We start from the raw sequence: 19,791 nt of genomic DNA, 5'->3' as shown, positions 1-19,791 counted from the left end.
AAACAAAAGATTATGACAGAGGCTTGGAGTTTTGGGCTAGGCAGACTTGCAAAGAATTGCTTGTAGAGTTTAGGATTAAGCTAGGATTACGACAATAGTAAGTCACAGAACAATCTTTGTGAATCTGGCGCTTCAGCATGCGGAACTGAAATGGGAAACCCGTGGAGAGGGTGGTGGGGGACATATGTAGGGGAGTGGCTGTAAAGATCTTAGTGGGGAAACCTAAAATCCTGCAAAGCATAGTGTAAGCAAAGCAGATAAAGATCTAGAGATAAGAATTATTTCATTGAAATATGAGAGGTCTGTAGTTCGTACAGTGCCAGTCCTGTATGCTAACAAGATGACCTACAAAGACTGTATTGATATGCTGATTTATTTTTGGTGTCATTCCCATCATTCAGTTGTAGTTCTATAGCTTGGTGTTTTATAAAGAAGCATTGGCAAAGGCAACAGGCCTTGCCTATGCAAGAGCTATTGGCTTTGCCAATATGTTTTAGCAATGTTGCACATTAGCATGGCTGCTGTTCAGCATGGCTCAACGTTAGTGGGTTAAAGGAGTGGAGTGGTGCAGAGTAGAGTTGAGTGGAGTGTCATGGAGTGATGTGGAAGGAGTAGTGTCAGAGTGAAAGGGCATAAAGTGGAGTAGAGTTGAGGCATACTGTGTTGTGGAGTGGTGTAGAGGGTATTGCATGGAGTAGTGTGTTGTAGAGCAGAGTAGATTAACAGTGGAGTAATGGGTCGTAAAATAAAGTGGACTAAAGTGGTATAGAGGGAGTTGCGTAGAGCGCCGTGAAGTGGTGTTTTAGAATGAAATAGAGTGGAGTAGGGGTTTGTGGAGTATAACATCTTGAGTGGAGTGTCGTAGAGTGGCTTAAAGTACAGTGGTGCAGAGTAGATTGGCTTAGAGTGCATTGGTTTTGAGTAAAGTGGCGTAGATTAGATGGTTTCAGCATGGAGTGGCAATGAGTGGTGCGGAGTAAAGTGGCATAGACTAGAGCAGCAAAAGGTGCAGTGGCCTAGAGTAGTTTTTTGTGGAGAGGTGCAGGGTAGAGTGCAGTTGCATAGTGCAGAGGAGTGGTGCAAAGAGTGGAGTAGAGTGCACTGGCATAGAGTAGAGAGGCATACTATAAAGTGTTGCAGCAGACGCCAGCAGAGCTAAAGCCGGGCCTGGTGGTAGGCGGTTGTGCAACATGTTTGCCTATTTCATTGACAACCCGCGCATCCATCAAATAATGTTAAAAACTGTTTTGACATAGGCATGATTTATAAGGCTGAACTGTAAATAACGTAGTTGAATTCCGTGCTGCTCTTTGCAGTTTTCAGGAAAGCAGTAATCTGTGTGTTCTAAGTTTTTATGACACAATGCTCATAATAAGGCTATTGCTAATTAATTGTAGTTGTATAGGCTATACCATTTGGCTTGCCAATATGTGTTAAGAGTTTGGTACTTGGATATTTGTTTAGCAGCACCACCACCACCACCATCTGTGCATGCACCTCCTCCCTGCTGGCCTGTTTTATGGGTTGTTACAGCCTCATAAACTAGCTCATAGGAGGGGCACGAAGGGGCTACATGAGGAGAGTAATCTGCACTCCTTTTGCTTTTATCAATCTGGAATTGTAAAGAGCGGCTAATCGCCTGACTGGGTATCCAGGCACTTGTAGGTCCTGGAGGTCTTGAGGGCCTTTCGGAAAGAGAAAACCCTGGAAAAAGCAGTAAAAACGAGGACAACCAGGAGCAGGCACTCAAACTGTGGCAAATGCAGTGAAAACGAGGCAAAAGCAAGGAAAAAACGAGCGATGCAGCTGCTTGGAGAGTGCTGGGCCACTAGCCTGCTCAATGGGGGTCGTGCTATGGTCTCCATTAAGTAGGTCCTGGGAAGAGGGAGGCGGTTGGCGGGGCTAGGTGGGAGGTGAAAAAAAAAAAAAACAGCAGAAGGTGCAATGCTGGAAAAACAAGGAGAAAGTAGTGGAAATTAGTGAAAAGCAAGGGAACGCATTAGTGAAAAGCAAGGGAACGCACTCAAAAAATGGGGGGGGGGGGGGGGGAACCAGACTAAAGCAGTGAAAACAAGAGAAAAGCAAGCCAAGGGTACTGGAATAAATAGGGAAAAGCAAAGAAAGCAGTGAAACTAAGGAAAAGAAAAGAGAAGGCACTCAAAATGGGTAGATAGTTAGAAAATAAGTTTGGTAAATTGTCCATAAAACATTCCAAAACACATTTAACAATTAAAATCAATAAAAGAGCCCCATCTTGCTACCTGACAACCCATTCCTACTAGAATTCATCAGTAAAATTCTGTTTACCAGACCGTAAAAAAAATTAGCAGTTCCAACTGCCGCATCTAAATAATCAATTTCTGATAACTCCACAGCTTTCCTCCTATGGAGAGTATCATATTTGAAAAACAGAGGTCTTAAAAACGTTATTCAATTTGTGAAATAAAAGACGCAGTCCATTAGTATATGCAGCAAGGAACACTTTGCTTTTAGGGGCAAGGGCAGTGGCCACTATTATCCTGGCCTGGTATGGGCAGGATGAGTGGATTAGTGTAGATGAGTAGATTGGATTACATCCCATCCTGACCCTTAATATATCGTTTTGCAACCCTGGCTCTGGTAGCTGTAACAAATAGGGAAAGACGGTGACCTGGCACAGAGTAAAAACTGAGAAGCTAATAGATGGTTTCTTTCTCAGGTACAATAGGTCTTTGGATTTAGCCACCAAAGCAGCAGACCCTTTCAATGCATGCTTGCCTGAGAAGGGGGACCAGGATGTAATTGTACCACTATCTGTATGGAGGTTCCAAAAAGCAACTAATCTAGTTCTTACATACAAATTGGCGGGGGGGATGCAAGGAGAAAGCCATGAAAATGAGGGAACACAAGGTGAGCCGGCCTGGGCTCTTTCCTATAAATCCTCGAACTTTCAAGTGACAGAAAGAAAAGTAAACACCAAGCTCTGTAGGAAGACTGAGCCTGACATTTGACCTTTTTCTTTAAATGCACAGAAAATGCGACAAGATGAGAACAAGATTTAAAGGCCTGTTTACAAAAAATGAGATCTCAGAAGGACACCGTAAACAAGGTTTGGGCAAGGTTAGGGACAAACTCTAGCTGGACAGTCTAAATCAAATAGAGGCAACAAATAGAAAGCAAGGTAATCTGAGTTGCAAACCACAAGGCCAATGGTAAGCAACGGGCAGAATTAATTCCCAGGGAAGCTTTCTTAATGTCCCCAAGATGTCTTCAGAAAACCAGATCGCTGTAGTGTCTGGTAGACTTCGACCTAAAAATGAAGGCCCTGTACTCCTGAAACACTAAGCAGCTTTGCAAAACATGAAACCTCAAACATCGCCATCAAATCAGTGATGCCACCGTTATACTAGTACAAGCTCTGACCATAGTTGTTGCCATTTGAAAATGTTTCTCACAGTACAAAATGTGTTTTGTAGCTTACAGTGCGAGAAAACTTGGTCTTTTATTAGTGCTAATTCTTTTTGTTTGAGCAACAAACCTTTTGCAGTGTTGGTGTGGAATGTTTGTCACGTGGGTCTTTATGTGGTTTTGTAAACCTGGGCCACTCGCACATGATGTGAATCAACTACTTTCTCAAGCACACCCATAGCCGCAGTAGTGTGGGCCACTGTTGAACTCTGAGTTTATGGGCTGTGCTGGTAAACGTTCACCCACAGGGAAGCAGTTTGTAAGCTGAAAAGAATCGTATCGGACTTGACATGTAAGACCTGTGATTTGCAGGCTTGATTTTTGTTTTTTGACTTTGAAAGTTTCTCTGTTATGGTTCTTGTGGGTTCCAGCTGTGTGTGACTTTTGTTACCATGAGGTTATCTATGCTGCGCTGTTTATTCCACGATGCCTTCTGTTTCTGTAAGCACTTGCGTCCTTTGTCTCATGTAGAACAATTGTTGGCTGCATTCTAAATCAAATTGATATGCCTTGGAAAGAGTGCAAACCCAGATCATGCCTTTCTTTCCCTTTCAAAGAAAAATTGTAAAGCCCAAAGAAACCATTACAGTTTTTCAAATAACGAATGTAATGTTTAGTGCAGCAGCATCCCGGTTTGAGGTCCAATTGCCAGATCCCACCGAAGCTCCTTGAAAGGTATATAGCTTCTAGAGTGATTTCTGAAGATTTGGAAGACTAAGGCATTCTCATTTCATTGGTGGATCAAATGGACAGGATCACGGACGCTAGCACTGACCTCGGAGTCACATTTAGTTTTGCTTTGACTTTTTTTGGTAAGGGAAACTGAGGTGATGCAGTGGCCTAGGACTCTGCTCAGCTTTTTGATGGGAAATCCGGTTTGCTCATACCTGGTACATTTGAGTGCCGCCTGTGCACTAGTTCACATATTTCTGTGAAATAGAAACACTGTGGGTCTTACTGATATAAAAGAGAGGATGAAGTAGTTATTTTGCATTAGAATCGAGGAAGGCCAGATATTTATTTATTTATTTTTTGTAGCAAATCCCTCCCTTTTTCAGTAAATCAGTGCCGCAAGTACTGCTAGTTCCAAACTTTTCATTCTCCTCTAGATTGCAAACACTTGTCTACCTCCAACTGCCCGGCTAGTATCCTTTGCCAGTTGGTACCCGTTTTTAAACGATTTAAGAAATAAGCTATGTAGTAATTTTTAGCCAGAATGTTACTGCTTCTCGTTGTAGGTTCTTTGGCAGGTGGTGCGTTTCTTAGAGTTAATCCTATTTGACCTAATGTGTTTGGTTCTCATTGTATTGAAGCTTATGTTGCCAGTACCTCTTAAACTCGTCATGCCATTTAGAATTGTATTCTTTTATTCCGCCTTTATCGTAGAGCTTTTGAGGAGGGACTGAAAGAGGAGTATCCTAATTTCAATTCTCTGGCACATCAGCCAATTAAATGAAATACCTATTTTTGTTAATCTTTTAGAGATGTATGTTTGTGCTTCGTATGAAATACTAGTTTTAAAGCCTGCCCTGGGAGAATAGAGGCAGCCAATGGTGTTGGTTTGTCTGAAGCCAGGCTTATGTAATGTGTGCTAGCATGGCTCTGCTGGACCGCGTTGGACATGGAACATTGGACTCCTTGTTCTTTGATACATACATAACGTGTTGCATGTGCTCCGGCTTGTAACATGGCTTGTTGGGAAGGCTTTTGGAAAATAATTCTTGCCTGTGGAATGCTAGCTGGAACCTAATCACTGTGTGCAGTTGAATTGATCCCAATCCCTAGCTTACCTTTTCTTTGATACTAAGGCGGTGGTTACTGGGTACTTCCTTTGGCAGTCTTTATTCAAGCCCTGGGCTTCTTTCAACAGCCAGCTCTCCTTAGGGGGGATTCTTGCCAGGGCTCTTTTCAGGTAGACTGGCCAACTCCCATTCATGACCAATAGAAGCTTCAATTCCAATCCATCAAACTGTTTATGTTGACTATGTCCATCTCTTAAAAACAGTCTATAATATACAGCATCATATGAGCCTAACATACAAAGCCATATTTATAATTAATAAGTTTAATTTCTCCTAATTGCCCTTGGCTAATCTAATTTGATGTGTTTGACGTTCTAACATAAGTTTTTGTGTGGTTCTTTCTGCACTGCCCGCAGGAGGATGGAGCGAGCACAATCCTCCGAGACATTGCCAGAGCCAGGGAGAATATCCAGAAATCGCTGGCCGGAGTGAGTACCTCCGCTCTCACCAGCTGACACTGCCACCAATCATAACTGTGCTCTGCTGCACCCATCTTAATTGATCCTCATTGATTTAACATCGTATGTGTATGTCGACAGGCCCGCTCCAGTGCTGTGCATCCACTCCATGCATGCGGCTAATACTTGGATAACCCTGATCATAATGCAGAGAAACCAACCGACTTGTTACAACAGTTGGCACATTTTTCTAGTCTACGGAGCACTGCACTGCTAGTGGCCCTGTGTCTTATTTCTTGTCTTTCTGGATTTGTGCAAAGAAATAGCATTTGTGTAAGCAAAAACTGAATGTATTTTTAGGGTTGATTGTTCTTGTGCACATGAATTGTAGTTAGTTTTACACCTTTATAAAAAGTGTCGTATAACCCCCGACCTCACCCCTCCCAACACCTCCATGTCAGTACTTCATTTTAGTACACATTGGTATGTGAAAAAGGCTGTCCTGCCCTCCCTGCTCTTATTTAGGATGTTTCGTGTTTAAATGCTCCTTGTCTTCATATTGGTCATCCAGCTAGGTTTTGCTATGTTCTGCTTACTATGTAGCCTGAAGTCCTCAAACAAATGATGGTACCGTGATGCATGCATGGAATGGGAAGTAGGTATATGCTACCCATAAATGCAGGCCCACTAGTGCAGACCAATGTTCTTTACAAGTGGCATGAGGCGCCCACCTCCTTGGTAAAAAGCTGAAACCTCTGCAGTACTAAGTTCACGCTTTTGTTACATTACCTTAGGTGGTTTGTTCTGTACATGGAAAAGTCGATGAAACATTTGTTTTTAAAAGGTTTACTCCTCTTGTGGCTCTTTTAGGATACAAAGGACAGAGTAGCATACAGTCTCTGTACACTCTCCCAGAGGAACCTATTAAAGAAACGTCTGCCTTCATAGGTTGCTGTGCTAATATCTTCCTGTGGCACTGGTAACATACAAGACGCTCCTTGTTTGTCAGTGTGTTTTGTCGTCCGTTTGAAGGAAGTGTGACAATTGCAGGCTGAAGATGCTCTTTGGCTTTAGACATGGTTCATTGTTGGGTCCTAAGGCTTTTATATGGTGTTCAGGTACCATGACCAGTTAATGCAAAAAAACGTGTTTAGTGTTGAAGCAAAGTGCAGCCCATTGAAAAGATTGGAGGACTCTTGCCTTTTTGGTGATGCTGTTGCAGTACTTCAACGTTGTGTCCCAAGTTATTCTGCCCATCAAAATAAAACCTCAGTTATTTCTCGGAGTTTTTACTTACTGTTTCCAGAGCTACTAACCACAAGTAGGACACAGACAGAGCAAGGACTTGCGGGTTAGCGGGATGAATTGAATTTTACCTTAAGCTTGCTCAGAAACCTGCGCAGTGATGCAGGAGCTGGTAAGATGATTTGTGTGATCCAATGCAAGGATAGGGTAGGTGGAAGTAAAAGCAGGAAGCATTGTTTTGGCTACGTGGCACTAAGGTTGCTTTTACAATACTCGTTCTTGTAAGAGGCTGCTGCCTCAAGGCCCCAAGTCCATTCATTTCACTGAAGGTGCTTGTTTTAAGCTCTTCTTCTGGTTGTGGTTTTGGTTAATTATTCTTGGCCTTCTTAATCCGTGCCAGCCCCCTGAAGCATGTATCCTACCTGTAGGAGCATGCAGATCACGAATCCACTTTTACTCATCTGAAATGGCCATGGCAGATTACGGTAGTTCAAGCCTTATCTCAGAGCTGCACTGTAACTGTATGGTTGTTTGAAGCCTAACCATACCAGGCGATGACGCTTGAGTAGGTTGGATTCAAATCACAATACTGCTACGTGCATTAAAGTGAAATGGTTTTGAGTTGGTACATGCTAGCTGGTGCACAGTACAATTGATATTGGCTTTCGCTGTTAGCCCAGAGTTTCATTTGTTTGTGCTTTGCTGTACAGCTATCCTGGTTGGTAGGTGATGCTGAGCCAAGTGAACGGATGGAGCGATGGTAGGGCTCTGGAAAACATCCCTGCAGTGATGGCCATGGCCACTGACTATTTTGAGTTTAGGCATTTCCCTTTCGCAACCCCGGGTACTCATAAGAGTTGGTCTCTTGTGAGCCAAAAACATTTGTTTGCACATCTCTGCCTTGCATGCATCTGCTTTCTCCATATTTCCATAACCCATTTTAAGCTTTGCCTTTTTTAACCTAATTTTAATCCCCTTTTTTGTCTGTCTTCTGACATAATTACCTGTATTCATTTTTGTCATGATAGACCTGCACTCGTTGTTTCTTACCTGATTGGGGGTGACAGATTGTATGCCTGGTGTTTTAGTATGACGTTAAAGTGAAGTATTTGTGTGTGCCCCTTTACTAAACATTATAAATTTAAGTTATTTTGCTATGTTCTTGTTCAAACTCTGGTTTGATGTAACTGATTATTTAGATCAAGCCTATCTTGCTGGCTGTAGCACTTTTGAACTGAAATCTCATAATAGATAAATAACCATGGTTGAGGAGACCCCATCACTGGTGCAGATACGGTCAGCCTTACCACACCAGTAGAACCCAATAACACCATAACTGGAACAGGCAATGTGCTGATGAACACAAACGTAATAAACAAAGGCCAACTGATCAGACAGATTAAATACAAAGATTGGTTTGTTGTAAGGTCTCCACACCTGAGCTTCATCCCACTGCAAACCTACCCCTGCAAACAGCATCCCACAGTCTCTTTATGGAACCTGACTATAGGTGGCATAGTGTCCCCTAAAAATCACCCACCATGGCTTTGTATGAACCATTCAAAGTAGCCGCCGGGTATCTTGGTATCACTCTCATTGTGAGTGCTTATACACCTGCCTCTATTACAGAGCAGCTCTTTCAGTGCTGAGTTTTTTTTCTCATCGAGTAGATTAAACAGTAAAAATGACCATGTGCAGGATTTAGCTCAAGTGTAGATAGTGCTGGTAGATGTGTTAGACTGGCAGCCCCTTCATTGATTTTACCGGCCACCATGCAGAATCTACATAGTGCAGAAGGCGTGACTGACGTGGACATAGCAGCATTGCCGTTTGGATAGGATCCTTGTTCCTGAAGCGCTTATTTCTTTTCCCTTTCAGTGGGAAATACCAGTTGTACATTTTTGTGTTGTAGTCTGCTTACGATTGCCTATGATGGGAGAAGTGACTAATGCAAGTGTAGGAGGCTGGCTCGGTATATAGTGTCCACCTATGGTGAGGCACTGTGTCCAGGCAGCCCTTAGTGATGGTGTTTAGGTCACTAAAAAGTACAGCTCTCAAAGGGTAGCTATGGGGAGCAGTTAAGGCTTATTCAGGAAGGTGTTAAGCAGATGCATGTGCCACTATAGTCCATCAGTAAGCTTTTCACACAAGAATGAACCACACCAGGTTAGTATAAGAATACTTTGTATTTATTATCACACACTAGACATTGGTATATCTTTTACCTGGAGATATCGAATACACACAAATGCTTAAGTCAGAAATGGGTAAGGAGCATTGGATTGCACATAGGGCCCAACCAGTGGGTGGGGGGGCATATACCAAAATAGTGGAATGTGAGGTAAGTACCAAAACGTGACTAATTCCCAGGGATGGAGGACCCCAGGGGAAGAGAGGCACCACCCAAGGTGAGTAGCCAGTTACCCCAAGACGCCCAGGTGCAGAGTGGTTACACTGGATCAAGCGTCCGTAAGATAGCAAAGGGTAAGTTGCAGTTGGATTTTTACTATTCTAGGACTCTTCTCAAAGGAACCACATGGATCAAGAAACGTTGAAGAGCCACCACAACTGTGGATACCCTGGGAACCTATAACACGGACCGAGGTGCATAGGGATGAAATGGTTTCAGAACCACCTGTAGACACCGATGGAGGATCGTGGAAGATCAGCAGCCACAGAGTCTCGTGGACCAGGCCAGTGGAACCAGGGCATGGAATCCAGACAAGAAGAACCTGAAAGTAGAGGTGGCAGAGTCCAAACTACCCAGAGGTGACCATGCGCACAATACTAGCCCTTGTTGAAGGTTCTTGCTGTTGCACAATGAGGTTGATGTGACAGCTGTGGAGACGAAGCGACGATAAAGGAGCGGTCCACGAGCTGTCCCATGGTCGACAAGTGCAATAAGGCCCGTGGCTGGCAGAACCACCAACCATCCTTGGCAAACGCAAACAATGGTTTGCGAAAGAAGTCTGTGGGACTAACCCATCAAGGGAAAGTCAGAGCAGGCCCTCCGTATGCAGGAGAACCATCAGGAAGCAATGTAGCCCCCTCAAAGACCCTCTGGCAGCAGGCACAGGGAGTCGTAGGGAAGCATCACCAGCACATAGGAGATGAAGACCCACAATGCAGAGGATGCAGGCAGGACGTCGTTCTTGGAGCTGTGCAATGCTAACGGCTGTAGATTCTTGGAGCTTTAACATTGTGGAGAGAGACAACAAGCCTTGGCAACAGACGCGGTGCAGAGGGAGTCAGTTCAGGTCAGTTGGAGAGGGATTACATTCACCCAAGTTACAGGGAAGACTGGTCAGGCCTCTGGAGAACCAACAAATCTCTACCTGTGTTGTAGAGCCGGGCGATGTCTGTGGGACAACCGGATCAGCAAACTGGGCGTCGATGTAGAGGTGCCCGCGGATGCAGGGAAGTGACTCCTTTGCTTAAATGGTGATTCTTTCTGGCTTGGATGTAGACCGAGTCCTTGCTGCACTTTACCATACTCAGTCCGAGACCGTCAAAGCAGTTGCCGCCCCATGAACAGAAATGTTTTCAAAGCTCTTTGCAAGTGAATCACTTTACGGAGGCTCCCAGTACAAGTGCTTCATTCTGCACCTTGATTCTCTGGACTTTCTACCTCCTGTGAAAAATTGCGTTTTCACGTTGGCCCAGACCGCAAGAGGTTAGGGGCTGACCAAATGGCCTGTGCTGAAACGTTCAGCACCAGCTTAAAAAATATCTGTAAGAAATTTAATTGGACAAGTGGCATATCAAACACTTCAACTCTGCACTTACTAGGTGTGAGCCACTACAAAGGGTTTGTGAAGTCCCTTTCCTTACCAGAAGTAAGATATGACTGAAGTGTGCAGAGAAAAGAGAAGAGGCTTTACAAATATAAAAATAGTAGGCCGATTTTTTTTCTTCACTGATTGATGAGGTGGGTACTTCTGTTGCACATCACATGGCTGCCAGTTTCTTGAAGCCCTTGGGACAGTTATGTAACTCGTGCATCTCTTAAAATTGAAACTGCCTGAAATGTTAGACTTGAAAGTATGTCAAATGTAATTATGAAATACAAATGTGTAAACCCCCAATTGATGTACGGTTCCCCATCAGGTTTGGACTATATAAACATTGTGAGAATTTTGAGGAAGCTTGGATAGAACACCTGCATGTAGACACCAATATTGGATTTTTGAGTTGGCAGCACCACTTCTCTTTAATTTGAGGTGTTAAATAATGAAGCCTTTTTACTAAAAACTGCCTGTCCTTTTCCAAACTCATACCGTATCGTTTCATGGTCCCCAGGACTTTACTTTCTTGGCAAGTGGGAGTCTTCCCCCCCTTTTGTAGAGGTCTATTGACCAGTGAGGCCCTCCACCTTAAGACCAAAGCGGAAGACGGAAATCGTAATGTTCAGGAAGAGCACTTCAGTGTGGGACTCCTTGTGGTCAACAGAGCTAGGACTGACACCCACGCCAAGAACCTCTGGATTAACAGCATTAAAAGCATGACCGCCCAAGTCAGTGCTGTCACCACCTCATGTTTCCATATCCTGAAGATGCGGAGTACAATATTCAAATGGGTCCCAATGAGCACCCGGAAAATGGTCACACGCACCCTTATCACAAGCAAGCTGAACTACGGGAACACCCTCTCTGCTAGAATCAACCAAAAACTCACTAGAAGCCTACAAACCATTCACAACTCTGCAGCTAGAATCCCTCTCAGCCTCCCATGCTGTACTTTCACCACTCCACTCAAGCAGGAGCTCACTGGCTCCCCCTAAAAAAGAGCACAATTCAGACTCCTCACCCCCAGTTTCAAGGCACTAAGACTGCCCCAGCATACCTCAACAAACACATCTGCTTTCAAAAACCTACCAGACGCCTCTGCTCGTCGGGTCTCCTACTTGGACACATCCCATTCAACCAGAAACCCAGATCCAGCGGTCGAGCCTTCTCCTACAGCACTGCTAAAGAGTGGAAGGACATGCCACTGCACATATGATCCTCCTCCTCCTCCTCACTTCTTGAATTCCGCAAGAAGCTGAAGCCTGCTTTGTGAGTAGTCCCACAAGGCCCTGGGTTTGACTAGACTCTCCTTCTCTGCACCAGGATACCCTCCCAGGTGATGGTGCACTATACAAATCTACATGACATGACAGTGTTGGCTTTAAGACGCTCAAATCTCGCCTTTTTCGTTGAAGAATCTGAAAAATAGCACCTTGAAGCATGACCGTTTGCATGATTCTGATCTATATATACATAGACGAGGGGCTGGCGGCTCCCCCCGAAGTTTTATGAAAACCATGGCAAAATTAAGCCAGCATTGACAAAGCCAGGAGGCTGGCAAGCACCACCAGACCTATTGGCTTTGCCAAGGTTTGCCCATTGTCGTCCTTCTCCAAAGAGCTTCATGCTTTGCTGCTGCTCTTCCTGCATGCCGACTTGCGGTGTTCCAGGCGCATGATTGCCCAGCCTCTGCCTCTGCCAATGCTTTTTCATTTCATTCTGAAAAAAATAATGTAACCTTTTCCCCACCTTTGCAGCTCAAGACTGTCCTTCGTGACACCCCCGAAGCCAAGCCAGTCCGTTCTCCGAGACAGTCTGTGCCCCCCTCTGTAAGTGAGGAGCAATGCTGGGCTCTTGACAAGAAAGCGACGCCAGATGAGATTAACCCATAGTGTTCCCTAGCTTGCTAATCGGCTCCCAGGAACTGGATGAGCCCTGTATGTACATCCTGTTTGTGTGTCCTGCATGAATCTGTCAAGTATCTCCTAATTATTCTTGTGCGTTAGTCCTACATGTGTAAAGTGTGGCAACAGCACCACCTTGAGGCTGTACTTTAAACTTCAGCTAGTACTTGGAAAGTGTGAGACAACTCCGAAGTCACTGCCCTCCCATCCGTCACGTGCCTGCCGACAGACCTGTGGTAGCCGGACTTCAGCTCAGCTGGTAGAACTGGACCAGGTGTTCAGAGCGGTCTCCTGAGACGCGCCTCTGGCTGCCTTCCGTCGGCAGGCTCGCGCTGTAGTTTGAGTCTCTTATTAAAGGCCGGGCATGTCGTGCAAAGGCAGGTGCGAGGTCTGTCTGTTCGTTGCAGTCGGCCCGTTCACTTTTGCACCTTGGTAGAACCCACGCCTAGGCACGTGTTCATTCTAGGTCTTGTAACTGGCTGGTGCTAATGCACTCTTGTCGAGGAGTCAGCCACTTGGAATCGAACCAATAGGACTAAAAACGTGGCGCTGCGTTGGACTCCTTTAACAAAGAAACTCGCCGATTCTGCGCGTGCGCTTTCCGTGCAGCGAACAAGCCCAGTGAATGTTCATCATACCCTTTAGGGCGAATATATTCTGGTATACCCAACTCCGTATTTTCACTTCATGTGACCGAAGGGAATATTAAGAGAACACAAGCAGATGTACAGAACGTGTCCCCAGAGACCGGCAGTCGTACAAGGCCACAAAAAGTCATGATGCAAACTGTGTTACATGGCTGAGCTTACGGCAGTCATTATCCTGAAAACCTATCTGTACATAATCAGCAGCAGCTGTTGGTACTGAGCACCACCATCAGTTCGATTCCAGCAGTGATCTCAAAGTGCAGTCCGCAGGGATCCCCACACGATCAAATCTAGTATTCTGAGATCTACTAGCGACCTTCTAATCTCCCCGCCACACTGCTTTAGGATGGGGCTCTAAATGAGGGACCGAAATCCCCAACATCTGCCGCTGCCTGTGAGACCAGCGCACTTTGAACCCTTTAGGGATAAAACGCTCCAATTTCTCTGTAGACTTAATTTGAATGGGAGCCACCTGGTACGCCCCTCAGGGTTTCTGCAAACTTGATGTGCTGCGCACAAACGCCTTCATGGCATGTTTACCAGGGCAGTTCTCCAGGTGTTTGTCATCTCTGCCCATCAGTACTACTCGCTTCCCGCTCATTTCTTGCCATGTAATCTTCATGCATTGGTAATGGAGGGCACGTGTCTTATTTCAAGAGCTGATCCTTCAGTCCCCTCGTTCGCAACCGCTCGCGCTTCTTGCCGCACAGGTGCACCCAGTGTAGATTTCATGCCATGGTTGGGAATTCTTTCAGAACAGAGTATAAGGCAACCGCGGGTCGTACGAGAAAGGGTAGTGGTTCATTGGGTGGCACTGCACATATCTTTCACCCTGTAATTTTGTATCATTCCACGTGTGAAGGGGGGGGGGGGGGGGAAGGTTACCAAACGGATCACACAACTGGTGAGTTGATTGTCCATGCCATTTTTTTTTTTTCTCCCATCTGTGTTCGCAATTCTGCCCTTTGGAGTTTCCAAAGGATCGTCTTACAACATATTTGCATACAATGTGGGCCTTTTGATGCAAAAGGGAGTCTGAGCTCACTCGGTAATATACAACTTATTAATGTTTACTTTACATGAGACTGCAAATGAGACCGACGTGCCCCCCCCCCCCCCCCCCCCGATGTACATGTGCAGACCACTAATCTTTTTATATGCAAGGTATTTCAACCGCCTAAGAAATTGTACTCCTACAACATGGAAGGGTAGCAATTGATGCTTTATTTAAAAAATAACATCCCACTATGTCTTTTGCAAATCAAACACAATGACGTTAACATTTCCCCTGCACTCGACTTTTTAAAATGACCGCTGTAAAAAGACACATTTAATACCTTATAAGATAGCAGGGTGAGGCTTTGTAGTGTACATCTGTAGAAGGTATTTAATTTTGTTCTTTTGCCTCAAATTATAAAAGCATTATTTATCCTCCACAATGATTTATTCCTTTTTTGAATAATTGATCTTCGTGGAGGTGAAATCCATGTTTTGGGACATTACTACACATAGAAAAATGAAAAAATAGGCTTTTTCTAGTCGTTGCACTCCCAAATCCAAGGGAAATTAGCCCGCTTTTGGACATATACCCTCCCTAGTCTTGGAGTTGATTACCTTAAAGAAGTGTAGGCCTGCAGAATCTTCCAAGTGTTTTAACTCCCATTGTTGGCCTGTTTGGATAAGATCCAAGATGACATCTGCATATAATGGCGCAGTTGGACCTCATAACGGGGGAACATTTTTCATCACTTTACAAAATGTGTGGAAAGTCGTGAAGATAAAGGGTAAGAAAGCAGTAATGCCAACGGGCACCTGTTTTCCACCATTTGCATTGTTAACTTGGCTAGTTAGATGCTCATCTGCTCCCATCAGCATCTTGATCCAGGGTCCAGAGTATGGTCCAGCAAGGAGTTGACGACCAGTTGGAGGGCTGCTGGTTTATGCCACAAAGTTGGCCATCAGATATGCCAGTTCTGATGCATAGACAATTGAGGCGTTGCTAATTGGCTGCCTTTTCAAAAAAACTTGATTTCCAGTGCCACCTAAAGTACTGTAATAAGTCCGGAAGTCTACTTTGCTCGGTAAGCAGACTGTTCGATGGGCAACAAGTTGTTTTGCTCCACACTCTTGCAGATGCTCCAATGCTGCATTACCAAACATCTGTCCACCAGCGTCTAGGAGAGCTATTTACCTACAGTACTCGGGGTCCTTGCAGGAACCCTTATACAGAGGAAAAGAGATACCAGTCCAAGAGGGCGGGGCACCTACTGTATTTGAATAAGCACGAGAGGACCCCAATATTTTCCACTTACTGGGGACTCTGTTTAAGCACATGAATTGGTAATCCACCTGGAACTTGGCATTTGCACTCCTAGCGTTCTGTAGGAAGGACACCGTTTCTCAGGAGATGGTGCACTGCACTCGAGTTTGGGAATAAAAATATGAATGAATGTGTCCGCCTTGAATTCTTTCTTCTGGTTCTATTATCACAGTAAATATACTGGCATTTTGAATGCCTGGCGATCTAGAGGAATTGACAAGCTCCAGCAACGGGTAACATCCTTTACCCCACATGCTTTACTCCGCATGCCATTACCCCGCATTTTTTTTACTCCGCAAAAACTTTTACAACGTAGGGCTTTACACCACAAACTGTTACAATGCATTCCCCAAAGTAAAGCCCCCTGGAGTTAGAATAGTAATTGCGTTGGAATGAGGAATGCGTTGTAACAGATTGCGTTGTAAAGCCCTGTGTTGTAAACGTTTTTGCTGAGTGAAAAATGCGGGGTAAAGTGTCCTATTTCAGCCACCTCTTCAAAATAAATTCAAAATGTTGAGTAGCTGTAGTATGAACTCTCCATGATTGGAAATTACCCGACAGTACATCTTCCAAGAGATCAGTCCGTACCATTGTATTTAACGTTGGCCAGTATGTCCTCTTCCTATTTCCACGTGCCAGCACTTTCCCTCCTTCCAGGTTCCAAGAGTCCCCATCTTGTTTAATGAACTAAGCAGTTCACCCATCTATATTATGGTCACTCAGTTGGAGATGTACAATCCCCTTTTACAAACATTAATAAATAGGCTGCAAAACCAGATTGCATCATCACTCGTAAAGCATTTCATTTCATAAGGCTTTATTCGAACAATAAGTAAGTTCATAAAAGCACACAATACAACAGAAATTTGTTATAAATACAGAGGCAGAAAAATTCATCAAAATAAACATTTAAAAAAGCATACTTTTCCTAGCATTAATGGATTTAAGAAGAAAAGTAGCCGTATAAAAACATACTACCGGATGATGTAAATTAAAAAGTAGACACATACAGTCACGTATAGTTCTGACTTCAAATTTTAAAAACAGGGGTTTCAGATAAGCTATCCGGAAGTGTTTATACAATTGACAAAGCAGAAGAAAGTGCACAGTGCTTTGGGAAGTGGAGTTATCACATGGACCAACAGGATGTAAATTCATAATCGGGAAGGCAACAATGTTGTGGACAACTCCCATTCTAAATCTGGTCAACACAAACCGATGTGCCTTCCAAGTTATTTGAGACCGATAAGGTTGAAAGCCCACAACTTCATTTAAATCATGATAAAAAGTATAAGATGAAAGATTGGAGCTGTTCTGATGTCTCTTAATTGCAGCCTGTTGTAAAAAACACTGCTTGAGATCAGTTTTAGACAACATATCTGCCCCGTGATGATCCTCTAGGATGTCGATGTTAAAGACCACCCGAAAGCTATCGATAGCATACTTCAACCACGGAATCCTTGTAAAATGGTCCAAAGTAAGACAGTCAGAGATGATAGCTCTACACAAGGAAGTCTCTTCTTTAATCCAAATGGAGCGCCATAGGAGCAAAGGTCTAAGGGGGGCCAAATCGGAGAGATGGCAAATACCCAATTCGTTATGCACTAAGGTGTTCGAGACAGAGCTTGGCAGACACAAAAGTTTTTTCAAAAATACGTTCTCCAACCTGAAGAGAACCTGCCGGGGCATAGCCCCATATGCCTGCTCCGTACAATGCAATTGAGACACACCGTGACTGATATATTTTCAGCATGTCGCTTATCCGCCTATCTCCTAATTTGGTAGCCATAGTAAAAATACCAAAGGCACTCCTGGCCATTTTAGACCGTACATTCTTAAGTTCAATTGCCCAGGTGTTTTTATTTGAAAAAGTAACCCCCCAAATATGAAAAATTATCAACAACCTGGACCTTTTGACCCTCTATGAAAAAAGAGGGTTGTTTCTTTCCAATCCTATGGCCGCATTCCATAACATAGGTTTTGGATTTGTTTAAAACTAGCTTTCTGCTTTTGATAAATTGCATGAAACCATCCAACAACAATTGAAGACCGTATGGTGTACGTGAAATTAAAACCGCGTCATCCGCGTAGAGTAACACGGGAACATATTCGTTATTAATTTTGGGGGCATCCACTGCCAGAGATTTAAGGAAGGATTCAATTTCATTGATAAAAATAATGAAAAGCAATGGGGCTAGCACACAACCCTGGCGAATTCCACGCCCAATCTTAAACATAGGTGTACATTCGCCTTGTGACCCAAAACGGACACAGGCTCTTAATTTAGAATATAGGCGTGCAAGAAAAAAGATAATACCCTCTGGGGCCCCCATTTCTAACACTCGTAAAGCAGGTCTTCTTTCCTCTCCGTGTCCGAGCAGCTGGAACATCCTCCTCGACTATCCCTTTCAGTATCCCAGGGAATCCCAGCATGCTGGCTCAAAGGCCCTGCAGAAGGAACCTGCCTCCCATCTGCTTAGCCAGGCTTCAGTCGAAGCTCTGGCATACTCTATGATCTATGCAATTCCTCTTTAAAGAATATTTCACAAAGCAATGCACAACTTTTGTTGAAATAACCAATACAATCTGGATTAGCTTCACATTCACTAATCTTTTAATAGAAGGATTATTTAACCTCCCGTGTGGCACATACACATTTAAACAGCAACACAGGCACTATGATTAAGACTTACTGTACATCGGAGATATCTTGAGTTTATCTCCTTATGGGAAGTGTACACCTGCATTGAGCAGTATCGCCAGGCCCCTCTTCTTTCTGACCTGAAATGGATTTTTTTTATTTTATCGGAGGTGGGAGTACATAAAATCCAGGTAAATACTAATCCTCCAATGCCGGTTTCTTTTTGGCATTTGATAGTCCAGTCCTCTGAGATTCTAACTCCTGCAGATTTTCTAGGCCCAGTGCGTCCGGAATTGAGGGCAGAAATCCTCTTGGCTTTTCATCTGCTTCAATCTACTACATAAAGTCCCAGGGAGCTCGAGCCAGGCATTCCCTACTAACTGACTGACCTTTTCTGGTGCAGTAAACCTAGGGGTTGGAATATTCTTCCCAGGCCCTCTCAATCTTGCAGAGCGTGCTTTTGCTCCAAATCCAATTGGAAGTGGGAACCCCAAACGGGTGAATGGCAGCAGACCACTCCCATTTATGACGTTTTAAGAGGAATCCTAGATGATTTGATCGCTCTCGCATGAAAGAAATTACAGTTAATCAGTAACAAGTTCACTATTGCCGGCTTAAAGAATTCCAACCGGTTACTTGTGCTCCTTCACTGTTGAGCAGCTGTACGAAGGTTGGAAGTTGAAATCCTCTGCAAGCACAGGGTGAAGACCTATGCATTCTAATGGAAGACTGACTGCCCTGGGGATGACCAGGAAGTTACGGCTCTGAGTTTTCGGCACATGATCTGTTATCTAATTCCAACACCAAGATTAAGGGAAAAATAATCATGGCATATCAAGATTTTTTGGCATTGTTTTTCTGTTAACTCTTCAGATGTTGCTCTCAGATTCTTGATCTTGGGACTCTTTTACAAGAGAAATGAAAGATCCATCATCAGTTCGATTTTTAGTACATGATTTTTCTTTGAGGCCTTGGACCTAATATTTGGTTTTCTCGGGTAAAACGAGATCTGTTTTAGTGGAATCCACAAAGAGACTTCTTGCGGATGTTGTTTTCAAGCACAATTTTCTTGTAGTGATTGTTCCTTATTCAATCCATCCATAGTAGTATTGCTGAAGATACTGCTTTACGACAAGAGGTTCATTCTAACGATCAGCAAGCAGGGGCCAGGAATAAATTACCTCCTTGGACACTGCAGCGGTCAGTGGTACAAACCGGTGTTGCGCTCCCTCTTTCAGTGGTACAAACCGGTCTTGCGCTCCCTCTTTCAGTGGTACAAACCGGTCTCGCGCTCCCTCTTTCAGTGGTACAAACCGTCTTGCGCTCCCTCTTTCAGTGGTACAAACCGGTCTTGCGCTCCCTCTTTCAGTGGTACAAACCGGTCTTGCGCTCCCTCTTTCAGTGGTACAAACCGGTCTCGCGCTCCCTCTTTCAGTGGTACAAACGGTCTTGCGCTCCCTCTTTCAGTGGTACAAATGGTCTTGCGCTCCCTCTTTCAGTGGTACTAACGGTCTGGCGTTCCCCTTTTATCTGTTGATCGAGGTGCACTGTCCTAAACAGCAGTTACTTAAGTGAACTCCCTCCTTTGCTATTAATCTAAGT

General features: G+C 44.2%; 1 protein-coding gene across 5 annotated transcripts in view; it reads left to right on the top strand.

The window, feature by feature from the left end:
• The window catches only part of LOC146830506 (uncharacterized), a 115,418-nt gene that overhangs the window by 40,366 nt on the left and 55,261 nt on the right, over window positions 1-19,791 (top strand). For 2 of the 5 annotated variants that reach the window (XM_085604695.1, XM_085604696.1), the window contains 2 exons: window positions 5,606-5,677; window positions 12,435-12,506. The exons of 1 other annotated variant lie outside the window; for it this stretch is intronic. In XM_085604695.1, coding sequence (XP_085460821.1) covers window positions 5,606-5,677; window positions 12,435-12,506 — 144 coding nt within the window. The remainder of the gene's footprint in view (window positions 1-5,605; window positions 5,678-12,434; window positions 12,507-19,791) is intronic. 2 more of the 5 variants (XM_085604698.1, XM_085604697.1) reach the window with 2 other exon arrangements.

This window comes from Triturus cristatus, chromosome 5_1 (assembly GCF_964204655.1).
Source record: "Triturus cristatus chromosome 5_1, aTriCri1.1, whole genome shotgun sequence".
Classification (NCBI taxonomy): domain Eukaryota; kingdom Metazoa; phylum Chordata; class Amphibia; order Caudata; family Salamandridae; genus Triturus; species Triturus cristatus.
This window is presented reverse-complemented; position numbering and strand designations above follow the sequence as displayed.